The following is a 25,696-nucleotide window of genomic DNA, read 5'->3' as shown; positions in this document are numbered from 1 at the left end:
CTGGACTCTGGAGCGGTCAGTGGGGGGAGCTGGACTCTGGAGCGGTCAGTGCAGGGGAGCTGGACTCTGGAGAGGTCAGTGCGGGGGAGCTGGACTCTGGAGCGGTCAGTGCGGGGAGCTGGACTCTGGAGCGGTCAGTGCGGGGGAGCTGGACTCTGGAGCGGTCAGTGCGGGGGGTTGGACTCTGGAGCGGTCAGTGCGGGGGAGCTGGACTCTGGAGCGGTCAGTGCGGGGGAGCTGGACTCTGGAGCGGTCAGTGCGGGGGGCTGGACTCTGGAGCGGTCAGTGCGGGGGGCTGGACTCTGGAGCGGTCAGTGGGGGGAGCTGGACTCTGGAGCGGTCAGTGCGGGGGGCTGGACTCTGGAGCGGTCAGTGCGGGGGGCTGGACTCTGGAGCGGTCAGTGCGGGGGAGCTGGACTCTGGAGCTGGACTCTGGAGCGGTCAGTGCGGTGGGCTGGACTCTGGAGCGGTCAGTGCGGGGGAGCTGGACTCTGGAGCGGTCAGTGCGGGGGAGCTGGACTCTGGAGCGGTCAGTGCGGGGAGCTGGACTCTGGAGCGGTCAGTGCGGGGGAGCTGGACTCTGGAGCGGTCAGTGCGGGGGGCTGGACTCTGGAGCGGTCAGTGCGGGGGAGCTGGACTCTGGAGCGGTCAGTGCGGGGGAGCTGGACTCTGGAGCGGTCAGTGCGGGGGGCTGGACTCTGGAGCGGTCAGTGCGGGGGGCTGGACTCTGGAGCGGTCAGTGCGGGGGAGCTGGACTCTGGAGCGGTCAGTGCGGGGGGCTGGACTCTGGAGCGGTCAGTGCGGGGGGGCTGGACTCTGGAGCGGTCAGTGCGGGGGAGCTGGACTCTGGAGCGGTCAGTGCGGTGGGCTGGACTCTGGAGCGGTCAGTGGGGGGAGCTGGACTCTGGAGCGGTCAGTGCGGGGGAGCTGGACTCTGGAGCGGTCAGTGCGGGGGAGCTGGACTCTGGAGCGGTCAGTGCGGGGGAGCTGGACTCTGGAGCGGTCAGTGGGGGGAGCTGGACTCTGGAGCGGTCAGTGCGGGGGAGCTGGACTCTGGAGCGGTCAGTGGGGGGAGCTGGACTCTGGAGAGGTCAGTGCGGGGGAGCTGGACTCTGGAGCGGTCAGTGCGGGGGAGCTGGACTCTGGAGCGGTCAGTGCGGGGGAGCTGGACTCTGGAGCGGTCAGTGGGGGGAGCTGGACTCTGGAGAGGTCAGTGCGGGGGAGCTGGACTCTGGAGCGGTCAGTGCGGGGGAGCTGGACTCTGGAGCTGCTGGTGGCAGTGCAAGTTCACACACAGCCCTTAGCAGAGCATCCAGGAGCATCTGGTAATGCTGAAAGTGAGCACGTCCTACGACCTGACGGTTCTCATCCACACGCACTGAGGTGTCTGCAGAGCCCGGAAGCAGTCTCAGCGCCTCTCTGTGGGGTGTAGATGAAGTGATACAGTGGCTGCTGGGACTGCCACGGAGCAGCTAGGGAGGGGCTGGATCTGCACACTGACTTGCAGACAAACACGAGGTGTTGTGGGCAAAGGGGGCATCAAGATGTTTTTAAGGTCTCAGGCATGTATAATTTTTTAAAACAAAATAACGGTATGTAATGCCAATGAGTATGTTTTTCTCTAGAGTGGGAGAGAGGGAATTTGCCTGGGAATGGTACAAAGAGATCCTCAACTTCAGTTGTCTTTTTTTTTAAGTTGTGGCGCGCGCGCACACACACACACACACACACACACACACACACACACACACACACACACCCCGCCCGGCAGCCCTGCTCCTGTGTGTGTCTCTCTGATTCTGGCTGCCCTGGGGGCTCGTGTTAGTGGAATCCTACGATGTCTGTTCTTTTGTGACAGACTTCCTTCACTTAGCACAATGTCTTCAAGGTTCATCCGCGTGTGATGTGTCAGGATTTCTTTTTTCACGTTATTTGCTGTTTTCTTTTTTCATCTTTTAATGTTTATTTTATTGATTTTGGGGGAGTACCGGGGGGGGGGGGGGAGACAGGAACATGGATCTTTTCCTAATGTGCCCTGACCAGACAACTCTGCACTTCCGCACAGCCCTCTAACCAGCTGAGCTGTCCGGCCGGGGACGTTTGCCATTTTCTTGCTAAAAGAATCTTTTTAGCCTTGGCTAGTGAGCTCAGTCGGTTAAGAGGGTCCTTCTGAAACAAGACTGTGAGTTTGATCCCTGGTCAGAAGCACACATGGGAAGCAACCAAAATATAAATGCACAACTGAGTGGAACAACAAATGCTTCCCTTCCCCCTCCTCTCTGTCTCTCTAAAAATCAATAAAAATTAAGCCCAGGCCAGGTTTTTGGTTGGTTGGAGCGTCATCCCAGATTGTGGAGGTTGCCAAGTTTGATTCCCTGATCAGGGCGTGGACTGTAGCAGCTCGGTGTTCCTGTCTCTCCCTGCTGCGTCTCTCAAAAAAAAATGTGTGTGTATGTATATATGTACGTATGTATAGTATGTATATCTACACACACATATATCCAATATTTTTTATTTCTGAATTATAGTTGATGCAGAATATTACATTCATTTTAGTTACACAACTTAAGTTTTTTTAATATTTTTAAATTTTGATGAATATGTGTATTTGTTACATTATTTTTTTCCCAAGGGACTGGTTAATTTAACAAATATAAAAGGAGAACTTCTGTCCTAGAGGGATAGCACGGTTGGTTAGAGCACTGTTCTGATGTGCAGAGATTGTAGGTTCAATCCCCGATCAGGGCACATACAGGAACAGATTGATGTGTCTGTCTGTCTGTCTGTCTGTCTCTCTCTCTCTCTTTCTCTCTCTCTCTCCCTCCCTCTCTCCCCCTGTCCCCCGGTCTCCCTCTTTCTCTCAAATCAATAAATAAGTTTGTTGTTGTTATTTTTAAAGGAAAACTGATTTGTATCATTCGCTGTGATTTATTGACAGTGTGACTTCAACCAGGGAAAACATGGCCTACACTGTGGAGGGCCTGAGAGATGACATGTGAGTACCTGCGTGGGCGGGCCTGGGGCGAGGGCGGGCCTGGGGCGTGGGCGGGCCTGAGGGATGACATGTGAGTACCTGCGTGGGCGGGCCTGGGGCGAGGGCGGGCCTGGGGCGAGGGCGGGCCCGGGGCGTGGGCGGGCCCGGGGCGTGGGCGGCCTGACACAGCTGCTCTTAGAGAAGCTCTGTGCTGCTCAGTTCTGCCTGTGGCACCAGGACCCCCAACGTGGGTTTCGACTGGTGATTTGCCGCGTCCTGGAAACACGGCGCTTACCACAAGGCCTCACGGTGACCGTGGAGGTGTTGCAGTTACACAGAGTGGGTGTTGGTTTTGAATTTTCGGCTCCTCATTTGTGCCTCGGTGTCTCTGCAGCGAGATTCTAATGGAGTTCCTGCTCAACGTGACCACGGCCCCGGAGTTCCGTCGCTGGGAGGTGGCCGCCCTGCAGTCTCAGCTGAGGGTGGACAAAGCGGTAGCTTTTCAGAGTCCGCAGGCTCGTGAGTGCGTTTTCCGACTACACCCAGGGCGGCTGAGATAGCGGGTTTTTGGGAAGATCACTTTACAGGAAGGAAACACTGTTGTTGTTGTTTTCTACTTGGGTTTGAAAATGCCTTTTCCAAAAATCTGTCCAGTTCGTTCTTTTGTTTCTAAACATTCACTTGGTGACTCCTTTTTCCTCTTTGATTGTGGAACCCGGGACAGGTGTTCCGTCCCCTCCCGTGTTTTTGTTTGATTGTTTGTTTTGTTTCCACCAAACAAACGCAGCAGCAGTTCGTTGGTGCTACTGACGTTACCATTTACTGTTACAGTATTCTACTGTTACTGTTGGGCTAACCCACCTCTGTTGGGTTTTCCAAAGCAACTTACTTAACTTTTTAAAAATAATACCTTTTTTGTATTCATGTTTTGTATTCACATAATGTTTGACTATATAATCTTGACAAACACAACTAGCCAAACAGTCTGTAAACAAGCTCCACGAACTCTTGGAAACACACTGCTTGTGGCGGGAGCAGATGTCAGGTAAACCGCTCAGGTCTACGCAGACGACCTGCTGAGGGGCTCGGGCGGGGTGGGCTTCGCTCACAGTGCAGGCCTGCCGCAGAAGACCCACTCACTTTTTTTAAAGGAAAACGGTCCTCCCCACCCCGGCCGTCCCACCCTACTGAGCTCGTGGCCTGTGGAAGGCTCTCTGGGCTGCGGGAAGCCTGGGCCCACTCTGCATTCTTTCTTCAGAAGGCTCTGGGGGAAGACCAGGCAAGGTCAGAGGGTAACAGGCGGCCCACAGGTGGAGGCGGACCTCAGGGAGCCTCGAACCTGTTACTGCTCTGCCACCAGCTCTGAGCAGGAGGAGACTGACCCTCCTGCACAGCTGGGCCCCTCCCACCACTCCCAGGCCCAGTAGGGACAGCTACAAACAGCAAATAGCAGGGAGCTCCAGTCAGGTAGCCCAGGGCCACTTAACACAGGGGGTCCAGCATCAACCACCAGAACCCCACCCAAATGGACCAGAACCAACACAACCAGAGTGGGCTTCAGCCCACACCAGAGCATGACGCGACCAGCCACCCAGGTGGCCCAGGCCGCGGGGGGTTCTGACAGGCACCAGACCCTGCTGGGGACAGCTCCACCTCAGGGACAGGCTGCACAACCGCCCACAGTGTGACCACGGCTGTCCTGAGAGCCAGCCGAGGACGAGCCCCGCCTGGACGGGCTGCAGCGTTCCAGACTGAGCTACCAGAGGAGCCACACGGCCCCACAAGACTCTCCCTCCAGAGCATGGGACTCAGGGGGTCTGGAAGATGCACCCCTGAGCCCCACAAGACACTCCCTCCAGAGCATGGGACTCAGGGGGTCTGGAAGATGCACCCCTGAGCCCCACAAGACACTCCCTCCGGAGCATGGGACTCGGGGGGTCTGGAAGATGCACCCCTGAGCCCCCACAGGACACTCCCTCCGGAGCATGGGACTCGGGGGGTCTGGAAGATGCACCCCTGAGCCCCACAAGACACTCCCTCCGGAGCATGGGACTCGGGGGGTCTGGAAGATGCACCCCTGAGCCCCACAAGACTCTCCCTCCAGAACATGGACCTCGGGGGGTCTGGAAGATGCACCCCTGAGCCCCACAAGACTCTCCTTCCGGAGCATGGGACTCAGGGGGTCTGGAAGATGCACCCCTGAACCCCACAGGACACTCCCTCCAGAACATGGACCTCGGGGGGTCTGGAAGATGCACCCCTGAACCCCACAGGACACTCCCTCCGGAGCATGGGACTCGGGGGGTCTGGAAGATGCACCCCTGAGCCCCACAAGACTCTCCCTCCAGAGCATGGGACTCGGGGGGTCTGGAAGATGCACCCCTGAGCCCCACAAGACTCTCCCTCCAGAGCATGGGACTCGGGGGGTCTGGAAGATGCACCCCTGAACCCCACAGGACACTCCCTCCAGAACATGGACCTCGGGGGGTCTGGAAGATGCACCCCTGAGCCCCACAGGACACTCCCTCCAGAGCATGGACCTCGGGGGGTCTGGAAGATGCACCCCTGAGCCCCACAAGACACCTAGGTCAGAGCCGTCGTGACAGGTCTGGGGTTGTGGCAGGTCTGCCTGACAAGAGTCAAGCACAGAGAGGCAGAGGCAGGCCTGTCGAGAGAGGGTCCCTGTCAGGTGTCTGCAGCACAGTGAGTGCTTGGTTCCCTTAGGTAGTGTTATTTCATGGTGAGGCTTTGTCACAAAGGAGCACAGTCTTTGTTACTCTGGACTCTACCAAAGAAATTGATAGAAGGTGAAATTTAGAAAAAAATGACTTCTGTGTCCAGAGCAGCAGCTTCCCCACTCGTAGCAACGAGGCTCCGGCCCTCGCCCTTCCGGCCTGGTCAGCTGTGGAGTCCGCTGGTGGGTGTCTGCTTGCAGGGTCCCCTCAACCCGTCTCACGTTGCTGTGACGGTGACCCTGACACGGAAATCCAGTGAGAATCCCTGCAGGCTGCGGATTCTCTGGGACAAGGCCCAGACTGGGACTCGGCTTACGTGCTGACTCACGTGGCCTGGCCCCTTGTTTCCTGCTCTGCCCTCTCCCCCTCAGCTGCGCTTCCCGTGTGACCCAAATTGTCACACTTGTACGCCTTTGTCTCCGTCCTCTGAGATGCCAATCCCAGATCACGCACGGGGCAAACGCCTGCTCATTCCGTAAGACTCAGCCCAGGTTTGAGTCCAGCTGTACGATGGACCGAAGCTGTACGTCCAGCTGCTCTCTAAGTTCTGGCAGTGTTGCTGTCTTTATTTAAATTGCGTTTCATAACTGCTCATTTGCTTGTTTCACAGGTATCATTGAAAACCTGCATGCCGCGGCTTACCGCAACGCGCTGGCCAATTCCCTGTACTGTCCTGACTACAGGGTCGGGAAGGTGACGTCCGACGAGGTACGACGAGGTACCGCTCGCGTGCGCTTGGGCTGTGCTGGCAGGCTGGGCGGGGCACTCTCCATAAGTTGTTAGCATGAAAGGGCCACGTCCATCACAGAAAATTCAGAATACACGGACAAGCAAAATGAGCAAAAATACACATCTCAGATGCCTGCAGGCACCCAGAGGGGATATGTAGGCTTGCTGTTTTCTAGACTCTTCTGTGTGCATGTGTCCTGATAACAGCGCTCAAGGGTTTGAGGGTCACAGTCGTGACTGAAGGTGTCGCCTTTGTGGAGATCAGTTACTGAGGCAGCAGCACTGCCCAGAGCGGAGCGTTCCTCTGTTGTGGCCTCGTTTGTAGTTGTGAGAAATCAGGAACAAGTTAAATATCCAACATTGTGGAAATATCGATAGTTAAATAACGTTACATATCTGTAGAATGAAACACTATTCGACTCTTCAAATTATTAATTGATGTGGAAAAGTTTCACTGTGTTGTCAAGTGAAGAAAAAGCAATTTATAAATACTTCACACCAGAGGCTCCTGTTTTTTTAAAAACAGGTGTGTGCTGTATCGCAACTATACTTTAATAAACAAATAATAATAAAGTATGTGTATCCTATATAAATACCAAGATGTTAATCAAGATTATCTCAAATTATTAGCATTTTTAAAACATGTCCCTAAGCTAAAGGAAATTCTCAAGAAATCAGTGCTACAGTGCTTTGAATAATGCTAGCATTCAATAGAAAAACTTCAACAGAAAAAAAAAAGTATGGATATTCAAGGTGACTCCGTATTTGTAGGGCACAAAAATTTGATAACGTGATTAAAAGTTCAGTCTAGCCTGGTTAGTCTCAACATTCTGACCCATTCCCAAGGAGCCTTGCTGCCAATTTCTTCTACCCACACCCACAAGGAATATTTACCACCACAGATACAGTGACTGTGTGGCTGTGTCTAGTTGTACCCTATGTAAAAGGGTAGGGTTTTTTTTCTTACCCTGAGGACCAGTTTTCATTCCCTTGAGCAGCAGTGCTCCTGTTGAGAGCACGTGTTAGGTCCAAGTCTTGTATGTTAGGTCTAAAATAATCCCAGTGTGCACCAGTGATTCTCAAGTCTTACTAATTGTCAGGTCACGGGGCGGGGTGGTAGTTTTAAATAAAGGACCACGATTCCAATTGAGCTGTACTAATTGATCAGTTCGTACAGGGAGCCTAGGAAGGGGGTTGGGTGGGGAGACAGTGCCAGCGTGTTTTTGTTTTTTAAGCTTCTCCGATCATTTTTTCACCACCAGGTGTAGACAGGTAGGTACCTCATGGCAAGGTGGGTGTGAGACGTACAGTGAGGGAGTTGTGTTAGCACCACTGCAGAAGGTTAGCCGTGCTCCAGTGCTGCTGCACAGTTGTGTTAGCACCACTGCAGAAGGTTAGCCGTGCTCCAGTGCTGCTGCACAGTTGTGTTAGCACCACTGCAGAAGGTTAGCCGTGCTCCAGTGCTGCTGCACAGTTGTGTTAGCACCACTGCAGAAGGTTAGCCGTGCTCCAGTGCTGCTGCACAGTGACGGAGAAGCCTGTGTGCTGCTTCAATCTCAGTGTCATAAAAATGATCGACTGCGTTCCTTTTTTTCAAGGTCAAGCCAGGGTGTGCTCTAATTTTTCATTCACTTTTTTATTCCTTTTTCTTTTTTTCAGTGACAGCTTTATTGAGATGTCATTCACATAAAATGCAGTTTGCCTAGTCACAGCCCACAGTTCAGTAGTTTTCCTGATAATCACAGTTAAGTAACCAGCACCACATTAAGGTGTAGCTATTTTAAGCCCTAGTTTTAAAATAAAATCTGGGTAGTACTTGACCGTTCGTCATAGCAGCTGTTACGGGAGTGTTTTTCTGGTGAGCGGCAGTTGTACGTTTCTACCACTTTTACATGTTTATACGAGTATAACCTAATACGTGTCTTTAACTTCCTCAGTTACACCACTATGTTCAGAACCATTTCACAAGTGCGAGAATGGCGTTGATCGGACTTGGTAAGTTGGGAACTGCCTGCACGTCAGTTCGCTTCTGTGAGAGGAGTCTGGAATCAGGCGAACACAGGATTGAACAAGATTTCACGACTCAGTCCTCCGTTCGTGTCTCACAAGGCAGTATCGTGAGATTTTAATTGCTGGTGTTTCTTTTCCCTTGGAAAGCAGAATCCAACACTTGACTGTAAACTTCTAGTTTTAATTCATTACAGTATTTGCAAAACCTGTGATAAAGGGCAGATTTCTCTAGGCAAAGTGCTTTTACAGGTGCCTTTTTAAAAACAAGTACAATTTAACTGTACTTAAAAATAGACAAAGGGCCCTGGCCGGTTGGCTCAGTGGTAGAGCGTCGGCCTAGCGTGCGGAGACCCGGGTTCGATTCCCGGCCAGGGCACACAGGAGAAGCGCCCATTTGCTTCTCCACCCCTCCGCCGCGCTTTCCTCTCTGTCTCTCTCTTCCCCTCCCGCAGCCAAGGCTCCATTGGAGCAAAGATGGCCCAGGCGCTGGGGATGGCTCTGTGGCCTCTGCCTCAGGCGCTAGAGTGGCTCTGGTCGCAACATGGCGACGCCCAGGATGGGCAGAGCATCGCCCCCTGGTGGGCAGAGCATCGCCCCTGGTGGGCGTGCCGGGTGGATCCCGGTCGGGCGCATGCGGGAGTCTGTCTGACTGTCTCTCCCTGTTTCCAGCTTCAGAAAAATGAAAAAAAAAAAAAAAATAGACAAAGGGTCGAACAAGCAGTCTGGGGGAAATGTGTGTGTGTGTTCAGCTGTCACTGGAAGAGGTGTCGGCCTCAGTAATTGAGAACATTTTATCTCTGAGGTTGGCAGAAAATTAAAAGGTTGCCACTGCCTGGTATTATGCTCAGTATGGAATCAGTGGCACTCAGAAATTGTTGGTGGGACTGTAAACTGATAGAACATTTTTGGGAGCCTCTTTGAGTATGTGAAAATTCTAAATGTTTGTGCTCTTTAGACTAGCAGTTTTACTCTTAAGAGTTTATGCTGCAGAAACACTCAGTCACGTTTACAAAATAGTTGCATAAGACTATCATTTGCAGTATTGTTTTTTGATTCACTTGTTTTCTAAATAATAGCTTACTTGATGTATAATAATTCATATGCCATAAAATTCACCTTTTTAAACTGGACAGTCAGAATTGTGCAACTATTCCTACTGTGGAATTTCAGAGCATTTTCATCATCCCCAACAGAAGCCCTTTCTTAAAAGAGAGAAGAGAAAAGAAACCCATACTCACCGGCAGTCAGTCACTCCCGTGCCGCCTCCCTGCCTCTGGCAACCGCTGGTCTACTTTCTGTCAATACAGAGTTGACTCTTGTGGACGTTTCACATGAATGGCACCATGTGCTAATGTGACCTTTTGCCACAGGCTTCTTTCACGTGGCATACTGTTGCAAGGTCTCTATATGGTAGCAGAAGCCAGTGTTCCCTCTGCTGGCTGAAAAGTGTCCACGACCACGTTATTCATTCACAGGGGGGTGGTTTCCGCCTTGTAGCTGTTGCGAATGTAAACATTTGTCTATAATTGTTTGCTAGCTTGGAATACCTGTTGTTCACTGTTTGGGGGGCATGCCAGGGAGTAGACCTGCCAGGACACACGGCAGCTCTGACCGTCTGAGGAACTGGACTGTTTGGGAGGTGTGCCAGGGAGTAGACCTGCCAGGACACACGGCAGCGCTCTGACCGTGTGAAGAACTGGACTGTTTGGGGGGGGTGCCAGGGAGTAGACCTGCCAGGACACACAGCAGCGCTCCGACCGTCTGAAGAACTGGACTGTTTGGGGGGTGTGCCAGGGAGTAGACCTGCCAGGACACACGGCAGCTCTCCGACCGTCTGAAGAACTGGACTGTTTGGGGGGGGTGCCAGGGAGTAGACCTGCCAGGACACACGGCAGCTCTCTCTGACCGTCTGAAGAACTGGACTGTTTGGGGGGGGGGGGGTGCCAGGGAGTAGACTTGCCGGGACACACGGCAGCGCTCTGACCGTCTGAGGAACTGGACTGTTTGGGGGGTGTGCCAGGGAGTAGACCTGCCAGGACACACGGCAGCTCTCCGACCGTCTGAAGAACTGGACTGTTTGGGGGGGGTGCCAGGGAGTAGACCTGCCAGGACACACGGCAGCTCTCTCTGACCGTCTGAAGAACTGGACTGTTTGGGGGGTGTGCCAGGGAGTAGACCTGCCAGGACACACGGCAGCTCTCCGACCGTCTGAAGAACTGGACTGTTTGGGGGGTGTGCCAGGGAGTAGACCTGCCAGGACACACGGCAGCTCTCTCTGACCGTCTGAAGAACTGGACTGTTTGGGGGGGGGGGGGGTGCCAGGGAGTAGACTTGCCGGGACACACGGCAGCGCTCTGACCGTCTGAGGAACTGGACTGTTTGGGGGGTGTGCCAGGGAGTAGACCTGCCAGGACACACGGCAGCTCTCCGACCGTCTGAAGAACTGGACTGTTTGGGGGGTGTGCCAGGGAGTAGACTTGCCAGGACACACGGCAGCACTCTGACCGTCTGAAGGACTGGCGGCTGCTTTCCCTGAGAAGCTGAGCCCGCAGCGCACAGCGTCCCGATTTCCCCACGTCCTCAGCGAGGCGTGTTTTCTGCCGTGTTGATATCGGCCCTCCAGACGGGTGTGGTTTTGGGTTCTGGTTCCCTCATGACTGATGCTGTTGACCTTTTCTTTGTGCTTTTTGGCCATTTGTGTATCTTCTTTGCAGAAATGTCTATTCAAGTCCTTTTCCATTTTTGATACGGGTTTACTTTTATTATTGAATTATAAGACTCCTTTTATATATTATGGATACTAAAACCTTATCAGATACATGATTTGCAAATTTTTTCCCATTCTGTGAGTTGTCTTTTTACTCTAAAAAGTGTCCTTTGATAGCCTGACTAGGCGGTGGCACAGTGGATAGTGTTGGACTGGGATGCCGAGGACCCAGGTTCGAGACCCCGAGGTCTCCAGCTTGAGTGCAGGCTCATCTGGTTTGATAAAAGCTCACCAGCTTGGACCCAAGGTCACTGGCTTGAGCAAAGGGTCACTCGGTCTGCTGAAGGCCCACGGTCAAGGCACATATGAGAAAGCAATCAATGAACTAAGATGTCGTAACGAAAAATTGATGATTGATGCTTCTCATCTCTCTCTGTTCCTGCCTGTCTGTCCCTATCTATCCCTCTCTCTCTGACTCTCTCTCTGTCCCTGTAAAAAAAAAAAAAAAAAAAAAGTGTCCTTTGATATACAGTGAATTAATTATATTAATAGCCAATTACTGGAAACCTGAATGCCCGTAAAAGAGGGATTGATTAAATAAATGATGGCATATTTATATAATGGAATTATTTTTTTTAATCTTTATTAAGTGAGAGGTGGGGTGGCAGAGGGACAGACTCCTGCATGCGCCCCAACCAGGATCCACCCAGCAAGCCCCCTACCAGGGGATGCTCTGCCCATCTGGGGCCAGGGCTCTGTTGCTCAGCAGCTGACCTATTTTAGCATCCAAGGCAAGGCCATGGAGCCATCCTCAGTGCCTGAGGCCAACTTACTTGAACCATTTGAGCCATGGCTTTGGGAGGGAAAGAGAGAGAGAGGAAGGAGAAGGGGAAGGGTGGAGAAGCAGATGGGCGCTTCTCCTGTGTGCCCTGGCTGGGAATCGAACCCGGGACATTCACACACCAGGCTGACGCTCTACCGCTGAGCCAACCAGCCAGGGCCAGTGGAATTCTTTATAATCATTAAAGCAGTGGTCCCCAACCTTTTTTGGGCCACAGACCGGTTTAATGTCAGAAAATATTTTCACGGACTGGCCTTTAGGGTGGGACGGATAAATGCACAAAATAAAATTATGCATTAAGCGTAAAAACTGTGGTATTTTTAAATATAATTGTTGAACTTACAAGACAAGTGTCAAGAATGAGTCTTAGACAGATGTAACAGGGAATCTGGTCATTTTTTAAAAATAAAACATCGTTCAGACTTAAGTATAGATAAAACAGAAATAATGTAAGTTATTTTTTCTCTGCGGACCGGTACCAAATGGCCCATGGACTGATACCGGCCTGTGGCCCAGGAGTTGGGGACCACTGCATTAAAGGTTTGATATAGACCACTGACTTAGATGTAAGTTACAAAGGATAAGTTTAAAACAAGATCAACAGAGTAACACCATTTTGAAAATAAAGAGAATATTAATACATAGGAAAAAGTTTTAAGTGAATATGTCATAAACTAAATGGATGGAGAATGACATTTTAAAGGAGGGGGAGGGACTCTTGTTTACTGTTTATTTCTGTAATATTTAAATTGTATAATTTTTAAAATAGTAGATGATTGACAGTTGTGTTCTAGAAGTTCTAAGTCCAGCTTGTTTTCTTTCTGCTGGAATAGGTGTGAGTCATCCTGTTCTGAAGCAAGTTGCTGAGCGGTTCCTGAACATGAGAGGCGGGCTGGGCTTGGCCGGCGCGAAGGCCCGGTACCGTGGAGGTGAGCGCTCTGTCCTGCGGCAGCTCAGCCCTCCCAGGAGCTCCCCTCCCCTGGTGCGTCAGAGAGGACAGGCCTGATGTCCCCCAGTGCCTCAGAGAGGACAGGCCTGATCTCCCCCAGTGCATCAGAGAGGACAGGCCTGATCTCCCCCAGTGCGTCAGAGAGGACAGGCCTGATGTCCCCCAGTGCCTCAGAGAGGACAGGCCTGATGTCCCCCAGTGCATCAGAGAGGACAGGCCTGATCTCCCCCAGTGTGTCAGAGAGGACACGCCTGATCTCCCCCAGTGCCTCAGAGAGGACAGGCCTGATGTCCCCCAGTGTGTCAGAGAGGACAGGCCTGATGTCCCCCAGTGTGTCAGAGAGGACAGGCCTGATGTCCCCCAGTGCCTCAGAGAGGACAGGCCTGATGTCCCCCAGTGTGTCAGAGAGGACAGGCCTGATGTCCCCCAGTGCCTCAGAGAGGACAGGCCTGATGTCCCCCAGTGCATCAGAGAGGACAGGCCTGATCTCCCCCAGTGCATCAGAGAGGACAGGCCTGATGTCCCCCAGTGCATCAGAGAGGACAGGCCTGATGTCCCCCAGTGTGTCAGAGAGGACAGGCCTGATGTCCCCCAGTGTGTCAGAGAGGACAGGCCTGATGTCCCCCAGTGTGTCAGAGAGGACAGGCCTGATCTCCCCCAGTGCGTCAGAGAGGACAGGCCTGATCTCCCCCAGTGCCTCAGAGAGGACAGGCCTGATGTCCCCCAGTGTGTCAGAGAGGACAGGCCTGATCTCCCCCAGTGTGTCAGAGAGGACAGGCCTGATGTCCCCCAGTGCCTCAGAGAGGACAGGCCTGATGTCCCCCAGTGTGTCAGAGAGGACAGGCCTGATGTCCCCCAGTGTGTCAGAGAGGACAGGCCTGATGTCCCCCAGTGCATCAGAGAGGACAGGCCTGATGTCCCCCAGTGCATCAGAGAGGACAGGCCTGATGTCCCCCAGTGCATCAGAGAGGACAGGCCTGATGTCCCCCAGTGTGTCAGAGAGGACAGGCCTGATGTCCCCCAGTGTGTCAGAGAGGACAGGCCTGATGTCCCCCAGTGCGTCAGAGAGGACAGGCCTGATCTCCCCCAGTGCGTCAGAGAGGACAGGCCTGATCTCCCCCAGTGCCTCAGAGAGGACAGGCCTGATCTCCCCCAGTGCCTCAGAGAGGACAGGCCTGATGTCCCCCAGTGTGTCAGAGAGGACAGGCCTGATCTCCCCCAGTGCATCAGAGAGGACAGGCCTGATGTCCCCCAGTGTGTCAGAGAGGACAGGCCTGATGTCCCCCAGTGCCTCAGAGAGGACAGGCCTGATGTCCCCAGTGCCTCAGAGAGGACAGGCCTGATGTCCCCCAGTGTGTCAGAGAGGACAGGCCTGATCTCCCCCAGTGCCTCAGAGAGGACAGGCCTGATCTCCCCCAGTGCCTCAGAGAGGACAGGCCTGATGTCCCCCAGTGCATCAGAGAGGACAGGCCTGATCTCCCCCAGTGCGTCAGAGAGGACAGGCCTGATGTCCCCCAGTGCCTCAGAGAGGACAGGCCTGATGTCCCCCAGTGCATCAGAGAGGACAGGCCTGATCTCCCCCAGTGTGTCAGAGAGGACACGCCTGATCTCCCCCAGTGCCTCAGAGAGGACAGGCCTGATGTCCCCCAGTGTGTCAGAGAGGACAGGCCTGATGTCCCCCAGTGTGTCAGAGAGGACAGGCCTGATGTCCCCCAGTGCCTCAGAGAGGACAGGCCTGATGTCCCCCAGTGTGTCAGAGAGGACAGGCCTGATGTCCCCCAGTGCCTCAGAGAGGACAGGCCTGATGTCCCCCAGTGCATCAGAGAGGACAGGCCTGATCTCCCCCAGATGTCCCCCAGTGCGTCAGAGAGGACAGGCCTGATGTCCCCCAGTGCGTCAGAGAGGACAGGCCTGATGTCCCCCAGTGCGTCAGAGAGGACAGGCCTGATCTCCCCCAGTGCGTCAGAGAGGACAGGCCTGATCTCCCCCAGTGCCTCAGAGAGGACAGGCCTGATGTCCCCCAGTGCCTCAGAGAGGACAGGCCTGATCTCCCCCAGTGTCTCAGAGAGGACAGGCCTGATCTCCCCCAGTGCGTCAGAGAGGACAGGCCTGATGTCCCCCAGTGCCTCAGAGAGGACAGGCCTGATCTCCCCCAGTGCGTCGGAGAGGACAGGCCTGATGTCCCCCAGTGCGTCAGAGAGGACAGGCCTGATGTCCCCCAGTGCCTCAGAGAGGACAGGCCTGATCTCCCCCAGTGCGTCGGAGAGGACAGGCCTGATGTCCCCCAGTGTGTCAGAGAGGACAGGCCTGATGTCCCCCAGTGTGTCAGAGAGGACAGGCCTGATGTCCCCCAGTGTGTCAGAGAGGACAGGCCTGATGTCCCCCAGTGTGTCAGAGAGGACAGGCCTGATGTCCCCCAGTGTGTCAGAGAGGACAGGCCTGATCTCCCCCAGTGTGTCAGAGAGGACAGGCCTGATTGCTGATGCCACGCAGCCTCCGCCTGGAGGGAAGGAGCTAGCTCTCCGGGGTGTTGTCTGTTACACGTGGGGGGGGGGGGCGGGGGGGGGGAGAGCACCGGGCCTCGGTAATGCTGGGTCTCGCGGGTGCACGCAGTGTGGTCCAGAGCACTGAAGACAAGACTGGTGGTGACCCGCCCCTCTCTTCCCCCGCCCACGTGGCCACAGGTGAAATTCGAGAGCAGAACGGAGACAGTCTGGTCCACGCTGCGTTTGTAGCAGAAAGTGCGGCCGCAGGGAGTGCGGAGGCCAATGCGTTCAGCGTTCTCCAGCACGTCCTCGGCGCCGGGCCCCACGTCAAGAGGGGCAGCCAGGCCACCAGCGCTCTGTGCCAGGCTGTTGCCAAGGGGATTAACCAGCCATTCGATGTAAGTCTGAGCCGCAGAGAGCTCTCCTGGTGTCCCCAGAGGCTCGGTGTGCACAGGGCAGAGCTGAGGGTCCGCTCCGACGTCCGCCTGCTCTGAGAGTTTAAGACAAACACAAAACCGTTACCAGGTTGAAGAGACCACAGGCTGGTTCTCCTACTTCAGTGGGTCTGCCAGAAACTTACTGTAAACTGCTGTTCCCAGCCCCTGTAGAGAGAAAACTTAAAAAGTCAGGATCCACACTTGAGTTCCCTTTAGAATAAAGTTTTAAATATTAAATTTTCCCCTAGATTCTAATTAGCTTTTTTCCCTAGATTTTCTTTCCCCTCCTGTTCTGTGGCCCCTTCCTGAATCTCACTGCTCTCTGTTCTGATCAAGTGCAGGGTTACACCAGGAAGCTCCTTCAGCTTAAGATTAAGTTCCAAAGTGGTGACGTTTGATGATAGCACAGTCTGTGCTCCTCTACAGGACATCTTGTGACAGTGAGGAAAGGTGCTGAAGCTTCAAAATGACGACACGCAGATCTAGGGACGTAAAATGTCAGCAGGTGTTACTAATGTGTGACCGTTGTCTGCCGGCGTGTTTATGTGACGGTCAGCGTGTGCCGTTAGAAAGTTCCGTGTTCTCAGTTCCGTGACAGCACACGGCACGGTCAGTGTACGCGACAGGAAGTCTTACTCCAGAGCAGGGTCCGTGTTCTCAGTTCCGTGACAGCACACGGCACGGTCAGTGTACGCGACAGGAGGTCTGGCTGTTCGGCCCTTAACGATGGAAATGGAAATCAGTCTCTTTTTACGCCTGTTTAACACTAAGTGCTTGTCTTCACTCCCTATAGCCGGGAGCCTTTTTATTCAGTTTTTATCCACAGTTTCCCAGCTACGTGCCACAAAACGTTCCTTTCTTTAAAAAGTTTTGAAAAACAATTTTTTCTTATTTTTTGAAAGCTGATTTGACAGTGAAACCCTTGGTATCTTCTATACAGAACCTTAGGGTTCCCCGGAGCACAGTGTGGGAACCACTGTCGGCCGGTGAGCGGACATCCTGTGCTCGGTTCCCAGACGGCACACGAGAAGCAGCCATCTGTACTCCCCCTCCCCTCCCCCGTCCCCCCTGTCTCCCTCTTCCCCTCCCAACCAGTGGCTCAGCTGGTCAGGCATCAGCCCTGGACACTGAGGATGGCTTGATTGGTCCGAGCAGCAGCGTCAGGTGCTAAAAATAGCTCAGTTGGTGAAGAGGAAGTCGGCAACATCAGGGGAGAACGCAGCTTTGTCTGGTGCCGGAGCCCACAATCCATATCATAGTGTTCACGAGTTCACATCTGTGTTAAAAAGTAGGGTAGAAAATACTCTGAAAAGGTGAAAGTAAGCAGCTTGTTTTGGAAAGACTCAGATAAGTTACAGCCATCAGAGGTCGCCTGCAAGCGAAGGTGTCAGCCCTTGCAGGGGCGCAGGGGGACGGGAAACGTCGTCTGAGGTGCGGTGTTTGTCCAGACGGCCTGAGGGGACTGCCCTGCTCTCCCTGGCGGAGTGACCTGCAGTCAGGCTCCCTTTCGTTTCAGGTTTCCGCTTTTCACGCCAGTTACTCCGACTCCGGACTCTTTGGGATCTACACGATCTCGCAGGCTGCGGCTGCCGGAGATGTAAGTTGCACATCACCAGCTCGAACACGTTTTTTCCCCGTTGACGTGCTTGCAGTTCAGTGTGCGATGTTCGAATGCCGTGATGTGTCCGAGCTCTGTGACGGCCGGTATGTCCGCTGTGGAGGCCCCGGGCGCGTGTGTGCCCACACTCCCGGGAGAGGGGAACGCTTCCCAGCACTCGGGTCTGTCGAGGGCAGTGGCGCGGAGCTGTCTCTGGGACATCCGGGTGGAGAGCTCAGGCGAGGTGAAGGGTGGAGCGCGGGGTCCCGGTTGTGTTGCAGTCACGGCTGGAGTGGAGGACGAGGAGAGAGGAAGCTCCTTGTACCCGGTGCTTTGAGGCGCTCTGTGGGAGAGACCACCAGGTGACTCAGGAAGACGGCCAAGAAAACAGGGAGGAGGAGAGAAACTGGTACAGGTGGAGGCCAGGAAAGGGGTTGACACCATTCTGATCTGCTCTGGATCAACATCCTTTTAGTCACCTCAGAGAGGTCCGATAGTCTGAGCAAACGAGGACATCATTGGCTCTGGTATCTGTGTTCACCAGAATGTTGGACTGAACAAGAATTGATAGTATTGAGGAATGAATGAGAGGGAAGAGAGGCAAGGTTTGTGTAGACAGACGGAGCTTGACCTGCAGGGGGCGGGGTGGGGTGGTCGTGTCAGCCGGGTCTTCACTGAGAGCAGCGTCACTAGTGGAAGGAGTGGAGAACTGAGCGGACACTGGAGACGGGACACCGGAAGTGGGTCGTGTCTGGAAAAGCAGGACCAAGCAGGGCCCAACATACAAGGGGGCGTGTTGGCCTTGGACGTGGAGGCCGAGGTGGGAGAAGAGGGTGTCAGGACGGGAGGGCGGCACCCCTGCTGAGGCAGGAGGCGGGGGCGCGTCTGGGAGCAGGAGGAAGTGATGAGGTTTCGGGCAGGTGAGCGCGGTCAGCAGCGCTGCAGCGTCCCCTCGAGGTGTGACCACCAAGTCACAGTGCAGACAGGCAGGTCTGAGCTCCCTTCCGCAGTGTTCGCTAGCCTAGGAGAGCGAGGGAGCAGCGGGCGGGGGCGGGGCCGAGCCGGGGGGGGGGGGGGGGGGGGGGGGGGTCCTGCAGAGCGGGCGGGGCCGAGCCCAGCGGGGGTCCTGCAGAGTGGGCGGGGGCCGAGCCCAGCGGGGGTGCTGCAGAGTGGGCGGGGCCGAGCCCAGCGGGGGTGCTGCAGAGTGGGCGGGGCCGAGCCCAGCGGGGGTGCTGCAGAGTGGGCGGGGCCGAGCCCAGGGGGGGGGTCCTGCAGAGTGGGCATGGCGAGCCCAGGGGGGGGGGGGGTCCTGCAGAGTGGGCGGGGCCGAGCCCAGCGGGGGTGCTGCAGAGTGGGCGGGGCCGAGCCCAGCGGGGGTGCTGCAGAGTGGGCGGGGCCGAGCCCAGGGGGGGGGGTCCTGCAGAGTGGGCAAGGCGAGCCCAGGGGGGGGGGTCCTGCAGAGTGGGCGGGGCCGAGCCCAGGGGGGGGTCCTGCAGAGTGGGCAAGGCGAGCCCAGGCAGGGTCCTGCAGAGTGGGCAAGGCGAGCCCAGGGGGGGGGGTCCTGCAGAGTGGGTGGGGCCGAGCCCAGGGGGGGTCCTGCAGAGTGGGCGGGGCCGAGCGCAGGCGGGGATCCTGCAGAGTGGGCGGGGGGGAGCCGGGGGGGGGGGGGGTCCTGCAGAGCGGGCGGGGCCGAGCCCAGGGGGGGTCCTGCAGAGTGGGCGGGGCGAGCCCAGGGGTGGCTCCTGCAGAGCGGGCGGCTCAGAGTACAAGATGCAGAGGTGGCGAGGGGCTTGGGGACACTGGCGAGAACGAGGGAGGGTGCGTTCCGGGGTCTTGGCTGGCCTGAGACGGGAAGCCAGACGACCTCACAGATCGAGACCGAGACTGCGGCAGCTGGCGGGCTTGACAGAGTGGGAAATAGGACATGTGATCTGAGACCTGGGCCGGGTCTTAGACTTGGGGGGGGCAGCCCCGGTCACAGCCAGGTCTGGGGTGGCTGACATGGAGGGAGGTGAAGGTCCTGGAACTGAAGGGATTGGGAAACACTGGGGAGCACGCTCACAGTGGTGCCGAGATTGGGGTGAAAACCAAGAGGCAGTGTGTTAATTTACTTGTTCAACAAAAATAGTTCCAGGTCCCCACTCCCCACTCATGTCACTGGAACTGGATCCTGCGTGCAGACAGGCTCTAACCTGGCCGTGTGGGTCACTGCTCCTCGTCTGAGCAGCGAAGGACAGTGGTGTGAGTGGCGGGACCAAGGCTGAGGAAACCAGAGTGCGCCATCATGGTCAGCCGTTAGACGGCGTTGGCTTTCCTCAGCCCTGCCGCCATCCCTGCCACTTACGCTGGGAGAGGCTTCGCTGCCGGGTCCTCTGGCTGTACGCGCAGCTGCTTGATGGAACACATAGTGACCTGTTTGTTTTTTCTTCAGATTTTATTCATTGATTTGGGGGAGGGGGGGGAGGGGGAAGCATCAGCTCCAACTCGCAGTCATTGCTTCTTGTATGTGCCTTGACTGGCAGGCCCGGGGCCTCGAACCAGCAACCTCAGTGCTTCAGGTCAGCGCATTCTACGTTGTGCCACCATTGGTCAGGCACATAGTGACTTGATACCTCCAGATGGATGGTCTGCTACACTGCTCACAAACATTAGGGGATATTTCAGAATAAACGTGAAGCGATAAAATAACCCCCAATGTTTGTGAGCAGTGTATTTTCTACCATCTTGATGTGTGTTTTTGCCTCAGAGGGGCGTTTGCTTGCTGCAGAGGCCTCTGGCACTGACCGGCGGTGACCTGCTCTTCATTTCTGCCCTAGGTCATCAAGGCTGCCTACAGCCAGGTGAAAGCGGTCGCCCAGGGAAACCTGTCCAGTGCAGACGTCCAGGCGGCCAAGTAGGTGTCGGCATTGGCGTGTGCTCGGTGCTCCACTTACCTGAAAGTCACATTTTTGTAGGCAAACAGTATTGAAATGTATGCACAAAAGGATGGACAGAAAAGAATGAACAGGAAGGGGAAGCAGACCTCGACCCTGGCCCAGAGGTCATCGTCAGCACTTGGTTTATTCTCCCGAGCATTTTTATTCACTTTCAAACACTGCTTTATATATACTTATATCCTGTTAAATAGTATGTTTACTGCAGAACGTTGAAAATTACAAACATATATGATCATTCATTACAAATGATTGCTGTTTGTAACAGTTTCCATTTATTTAGATTATTAAAAATTGGTCATGAATAATATTAATTGGTATATCAAAATATACTTAGTGGACACCTTCTGCAGTTGGAAATTATAAACTATAAAAGATCCTTTGGGCTGAGCAGGTGGTGGCACAGTGGATGAAGTGTCAGCCTTGGAGGCTGGGACCCAGGTTGGAAACGACCAGGCCACTGGCTCGAGCAAGGGGTCACTGGCTCTGCTGGAGCCCCCAGTCAGGGCACATATGAAAAAGCAACCAGTGAACAACTGAGGAGCCCCAATGAAGAATGGATGCTTCTCTGCTCTCTCCCTTTCAGCCAGTCTGTCCGTCCCTGTCTGTCCCTCTCTCTGTTTCTCTCTGTCTCTCACACACACAAAAAAGATACTTTGGGTTTAAAGCATTTTTTATTTTACATTAATCTTTTGGTATAGATTCCCGACTGGATTAAAAATTGTAAATACTATAATGAAAGTCTGTACTTTAAAATATGTTTGTTTATATAATTTTTCTTTAAGTGAGAGAGAGAGGGACAAACAGGGATAGAGAGGAAGGGAGAGAGATGAGAAGCATAAATGTTTCATTGCAGCTTCTTAGTTGTTCATTGACTGATTTCTTATACAAGCCTTAACCAGGGGGCTACAGCTGAGCCAGCGACCATGGGGTCATGTTGATCCCACGCTCAGGCCGGCGACCCTGTGTTCAAGCTGGCGACCTGGGGTTTCGAAACGGGATCCTCAGCGTCCCCGCTGACGCTCTGTCACTGTGCCACTGACTGGTCGAGCTGCGTATATGTTATTATTTTTATATTCAAGTCACAATGTAAAAAGGTATACCCGCTACAGTCACACCACCAGTACAGAGTGCCTGCTCTCCCATAGCCACTGGCACTCTCCTTTTCCGATGTGGCACCAAAAAGTATCTGATTAAAAGATCAAAATACTCATCTCCTATTTGGAGAATTTTAAAATCTCACTGTCCCTGTTGAAAGTGCTAACAACTCCTCTAAGTCAGTGGTTCTGGGAGTTTCTCTTAACTGAGACAGACAGAATGGGCAGAATTGGAAATCAGCTTATATTTTCTTCTCCTACAGCTGTTTACAACATTAAACTTTTACTCCAACCATCTAGGATAATTCTTTTTTTTTTTTTTTTTTAAGTGAGAGGAGGGGAGATAGACTCTTGCATGCGCCCCAACTGGGATCCCCCTGGCAACCCCGTCTGGGGCTGATGCCTGAATCTCCCAAGCTATCCTCAGTGCCTGGGGCCAGCACTCGAGGGGGAAAGAGAGAGAGGGAGAGAAGGGGGAGGGGAAGAAACACGTGTGCCCTGACCGGGGATTGAACCCAGACATTTGCACACCGGGCCAGTGCTCTGTCCATGAGCAAATTGGCCAGGGCCTTAGGATAATTCAGACAGCCTTCGTGGTCACAAGTACGCCCACACAGCAAGTCTGGCAGTGAGGAGTCAGAGGGGAATGAGCACTGGGTCATTTCCGCCCCCGTTGGTGTCACCACTGTTGGATGGAACACACTGGGAAGCTGCCTCCTGTCGGCAGGGGCCGCCGGGCTGTCCAGTACCCTGTCCAGTACCGCGTCCACCAGACCACGCTGACAGCACAGCTGTGCGGCCGCACCAGACACGGCACGCTGAGGGCACATTGAAACTCTGGACTTACTTCAGAAAAGTCTGTTTTAAGTCTCATTTGTTTTAAGAAAATGCCTTTTAATGTGTCACAGTATTTATAAGGTATGGCAACATGTAGAAAATGGAGTTTCAGCTTTTAATGCTAAGTATGTTTGTGGCTATTCCGACGGGGTGATGAGTTTTCCTGTGGGTCCTTAGTCTTCCTACAGGGAAAGGAAGTGAGGTGTCCTTGCTGCAGGGACAGACTAGTGTCTCTTAGTCAAGTTTATTGTCAGTGAAATCTCTCTCTAATTAAGCTGACAGTTTGGTGAAACAGCTGCTTATAATTATAATTATGATTAAATGGACATCTCGCTACAGCATACCAAAGGAAGATAGTTTGAGAGCTAAATTACTCAGGGGCCTTATCAAACACCAGCTTCTTTCTGGGAGAATTACGAATTGGATTTTGTTTTATTTCAAATTGATGCTTTTGTGCCCACGTTGAAGCTACTGGGACTTGTAAGACCCGTACTGTCCTTACCCACCTGCCTGGACGTGACTTCCTACCCTCAGTGAAACAAATCCCAGCACAGAGATGGGGTGGAGGGGGGCAGGGTAGCTACAGAATTGCCCCCCGACATTCTGCTAAGTCCACAGTGCCTTGGGAGCACTTCAAGTTACTACCAAAAGGTATCGATTGCTTCACTAATCATAACTTTACATTAAAATAGTTTTAACTAGATCTAAGTTCTAGTCCAAAATCAAAAGGCAATCTGTTAGGTTTTTCTGTATAATCTTGGGCTGACAACTTTCTAAATAATGTAAGTAATGAAGCAGTGAGCTGAGGAAAGAAGGGACCGGTAGCCCTGTGGAGTTCAGAGCGGGGACCCGTGAGAGGGCAGGAGCCTGTGGACACGTTGCCTCGCTCTCTGCAACTGGCTTCTGAGCTCCGCCCCTTTGTCTGGACAGGAACAAGCTGAAGGCGGCGTACCTGATGTCCGTGGAGTCCTCTGAGGGCTTCCTGGACGAGGTGGGGTCCCAGGCCCTGACTGCTGGCTCCCACGTGCCGCCCTCCACCGTCCTGCAGCAGATCGACTCGGTGGCCGACGCCGACGTCGTCAACGTAAGCAAAGGAGGGCTCGGGACTTCACCCGGGTGGAACACTTTCCGAAGGCGCATAAGCTCCCTTGGGCTGCGTGTGTTGTTGTCACGGTGTTTGGTGCCTGACTGCGCAGCGTGGAGGCAGACGGGCTCACGGCCGTCAGCTGCGGGAGCTTCCCTGTCAGCTCAGGGTGCAGGCTTCCTCATCCGGCTGAATCGCCTTCAGCTCACACTGTTGTACGTCTCTGAGGCTAAGCTCACACTGTTGTACATCTCTGAGGCTAAGAAGAGTCGAATGTTGGCAGTTCGATGGCTCAGACTAATAGTCCAGTAGTTTGGTCTTTTTCCTCTTCGTGTCCAAGAAACAGTCTGTCCTGCTGTCCTTCACGTCCAGCATCTCAGGACTGTCTTGTCTGTCCTGCTGTCCCTCACGTCCAGCATCTCAGGACTGTCTTGTCCGTCCTGCTGTCCCTCACGTCCAGCGTCTCAGGACTGTCTTGTCCGTCCTGCTGTCCCTCACGTCCAGCATCTCAGGACTGTCTTGTCCGTCCTGCTGTCCTTCACGTCCAGCGTCTCAGGACTGTCTTGTCCGTCCTGCTGTCCCTCACGTCCAGCGTCTCAGGACTGTCTTGTCTGTCCAGCGAGGACTTTGTCCTGCTCCTGCTGTGTTTTCCACATGCGTTATTACTTCCTCCCAGAGGAGCTGTTTTGAGAGCAGTGAATGTGTCTTCCACTCCTGTTTGTACCCCTGACGATGCCTCACAAGTACAGGAACTACCGAATCAATCCAGGATCAATAGGGTTTCCCAGTCTTTCTCTATGAGAAATTCCTCTACCCTTCCGCTGTCAGGGTCTCGGCCACTCTCCCCAGCAGGTCCACCTTGCATGGGGACAGGGGTGGAAAATGTGACGGTCTGTTTCAAGGTAATCCGGACATGGTTTCACTTGGCTCCAGGTTCATTACACCCTCTCTCCAAATGTCCTCGTCGTCTGTGCTGTGCCCTGAGTCCCAGCCCGCCCCCACCACCGTCCATTGAGAAGATGGCCTGGGAGTGTGGACACTGATACCCGTGGCCTCACACGTGACCTGGACAACCAGCCCTTCCGTTTCCATTGCTTTTAGAGAGAGAGGGAGGGACACAGAGACAGGAACATCGGTCTGTTTCTCTGTGTGCCCTGACTGGGGACTGAACCAGCAACCTCTGTGCTTTGGGACAGCGCTCTAACCAACTGTATATCCAACCACGGCTAAACAGCCAGCTCTGAACGTAAAGCTAGGGACATAAAGAATACTAAGCATAGAAAAGTAGACGTTTAAGTTAAACGGTGTATTTTTATTAACTCAGACCCTGTGCCTTTGTAATACAGAACAGGAAAGTGCAGCCCTGCCCAGGACTGGCTCTGCCATCCCCTGTAGGGTCAGGGAGGTGGTCCTCGTCCCGCCTCCCTGGCCCAGTCACACGGGGCGGGGCACCCCCAGGACAGCTGAGCGTTTCCACAGAGTAAAAGAAGGCAGCAGCCCCTCTGTCGTCAGTTCCATGCGAGCCTTACAGAATTGCTGGCTGAGCCCTCTCCCTGAAGGGTACTTGATAACACGTGCTCTTCTTCCCTGTGTTTCTTTCTCTGTCTGTCTGCGTCAAGGCTGCAAAGAAGTTTGTTTCCGGCCAGAAGTCGATGGCAGCAAGCGGGAATCTGGGGCACACACCTTTTGTGGACGAGCTGTGAGCCGACGCACACGGCCCGGAGCGCAGACACGGGAAGCCATACGTGTTTTCTTTCGGGACATGAAATACCTTAATAAGTGTAAGTGCAGGTGGCTGCTTCCCACCCAGCGAAAGTCAATAAAACGCTCCACGTGTTTCCCTGTGTTTTTCTGCTCAGTTAACAAACGGGGACTCTGTCTGCAGACACCTTTGTTTCAGATGCATGAAGAACAGGTGTGACAGGTGAGAAACGGGGACGATCAGGCTGAGCAGCTGTCCGTCAATATTTCCAAACGGTTGCTGCTGCTGGCGGCTTTGCAGGACAGGAGCAGGGAGAGGTCTCCCCTGTGGGGTTAGGACAGGTCAGCGGTCTGGGTTTTACCCCCTTTGGCCCTTGTGCAGTAGATTCACTTCTGAGAAACGCACACTCCCTCTCGGTCGCGTCCTGTCTGTCTGTCTGTCTGTCTGCCTTCCCTGCGGAGCTCGGTTTCCTTCCATCTCTTCCCTCGCCGTTTCTAGCCTGTTCCTTTCAAGGAGTTAACTGTCTGTCAGCCCACAGTAAAAATAGGCCAGAAAACGGGGAGAAAAATTAATATGAA

General features: G+C 54.0%; 1 protein-coding gene across 1 annotated transcript in view; it reads left to right on the top strand.

Annotated features, from left to right (window-relative positions):
* The window catches only part of LOC136404002 (cytochrome b-c1 complex subunit 2, mitochondrial-like), a 32,151-nt gene extending 6,897 nt beyond the window's left edge, over nucleotides 1-25,254 (top strand). The window contains exons 5-14 of the mRNA XM_066383457.1: nucleotides 2,939-2,995; nucleotides 3,369-3,493; nucleotides 6,320-6,417; nucleotides 8,376-8,433; nucleotides 12,830-12,925; nucleotides 15,630-15,829; nucleotides 17,385-17,465; nucleotides 20,282-20,358; nucleotides 23,263-23,416; nucleotides 25,036-25,254. Of these exons, the coding sequence (XP_066239554.1) occupies nucleotides 2,939-2,995; nucleotides 3,369-3,493; nucleotides 6,320-6,417; nucleotides 8,376-8,433; nucleotides 12,830-12,925; nucleotides 15,630-15,829; nucleotides 17,385-17,465; nucleotides 20,282-20,358; nucleotides 23,263-23,416; nucleotides 25,036-25,119 (1,030 nt within the window). The 3' untranslated portion in view covers nucleotides 25,120-25,254. The remainder of the gene's footprint in view (nucleotides 1-2,938; nucleotides 2,996-3,368; nucleotides 3,494-6,319; nucleotides 6,418-8,375; nucleotides 8,434-12,829; nucleotides 12,926-15,629; nucleotides 15,830-17,384; nucleotides 17,466-20,281; nucleotides 20,359-23,262; nucleotides 23,417-25,035) is intronic.
* The last annotated feature ends 442 nt before the right edge of the window (nucleotides 25,255-25,696 follow it).

This window comes from Saccopteryx leptura, chromosome 4 (genome assembly GCF_036850995.1).
Source record: "Saccopteryx leptura isolate mSacLep1 chromosome 4, mSacLep1_pri_phased_curated, whole genome shotgun sequence".
Classification (NCBI taxonomy): domain Eukaryota; kingdom Metazoa; phylum Chordata; class Mammalia; order Chiroptera; family Emballonuridae; genus Saccopteryx; species Saccopteryx leptura.
This window is presented reverse-complemented; position numbering and strand designations above follow the sequence as displayed.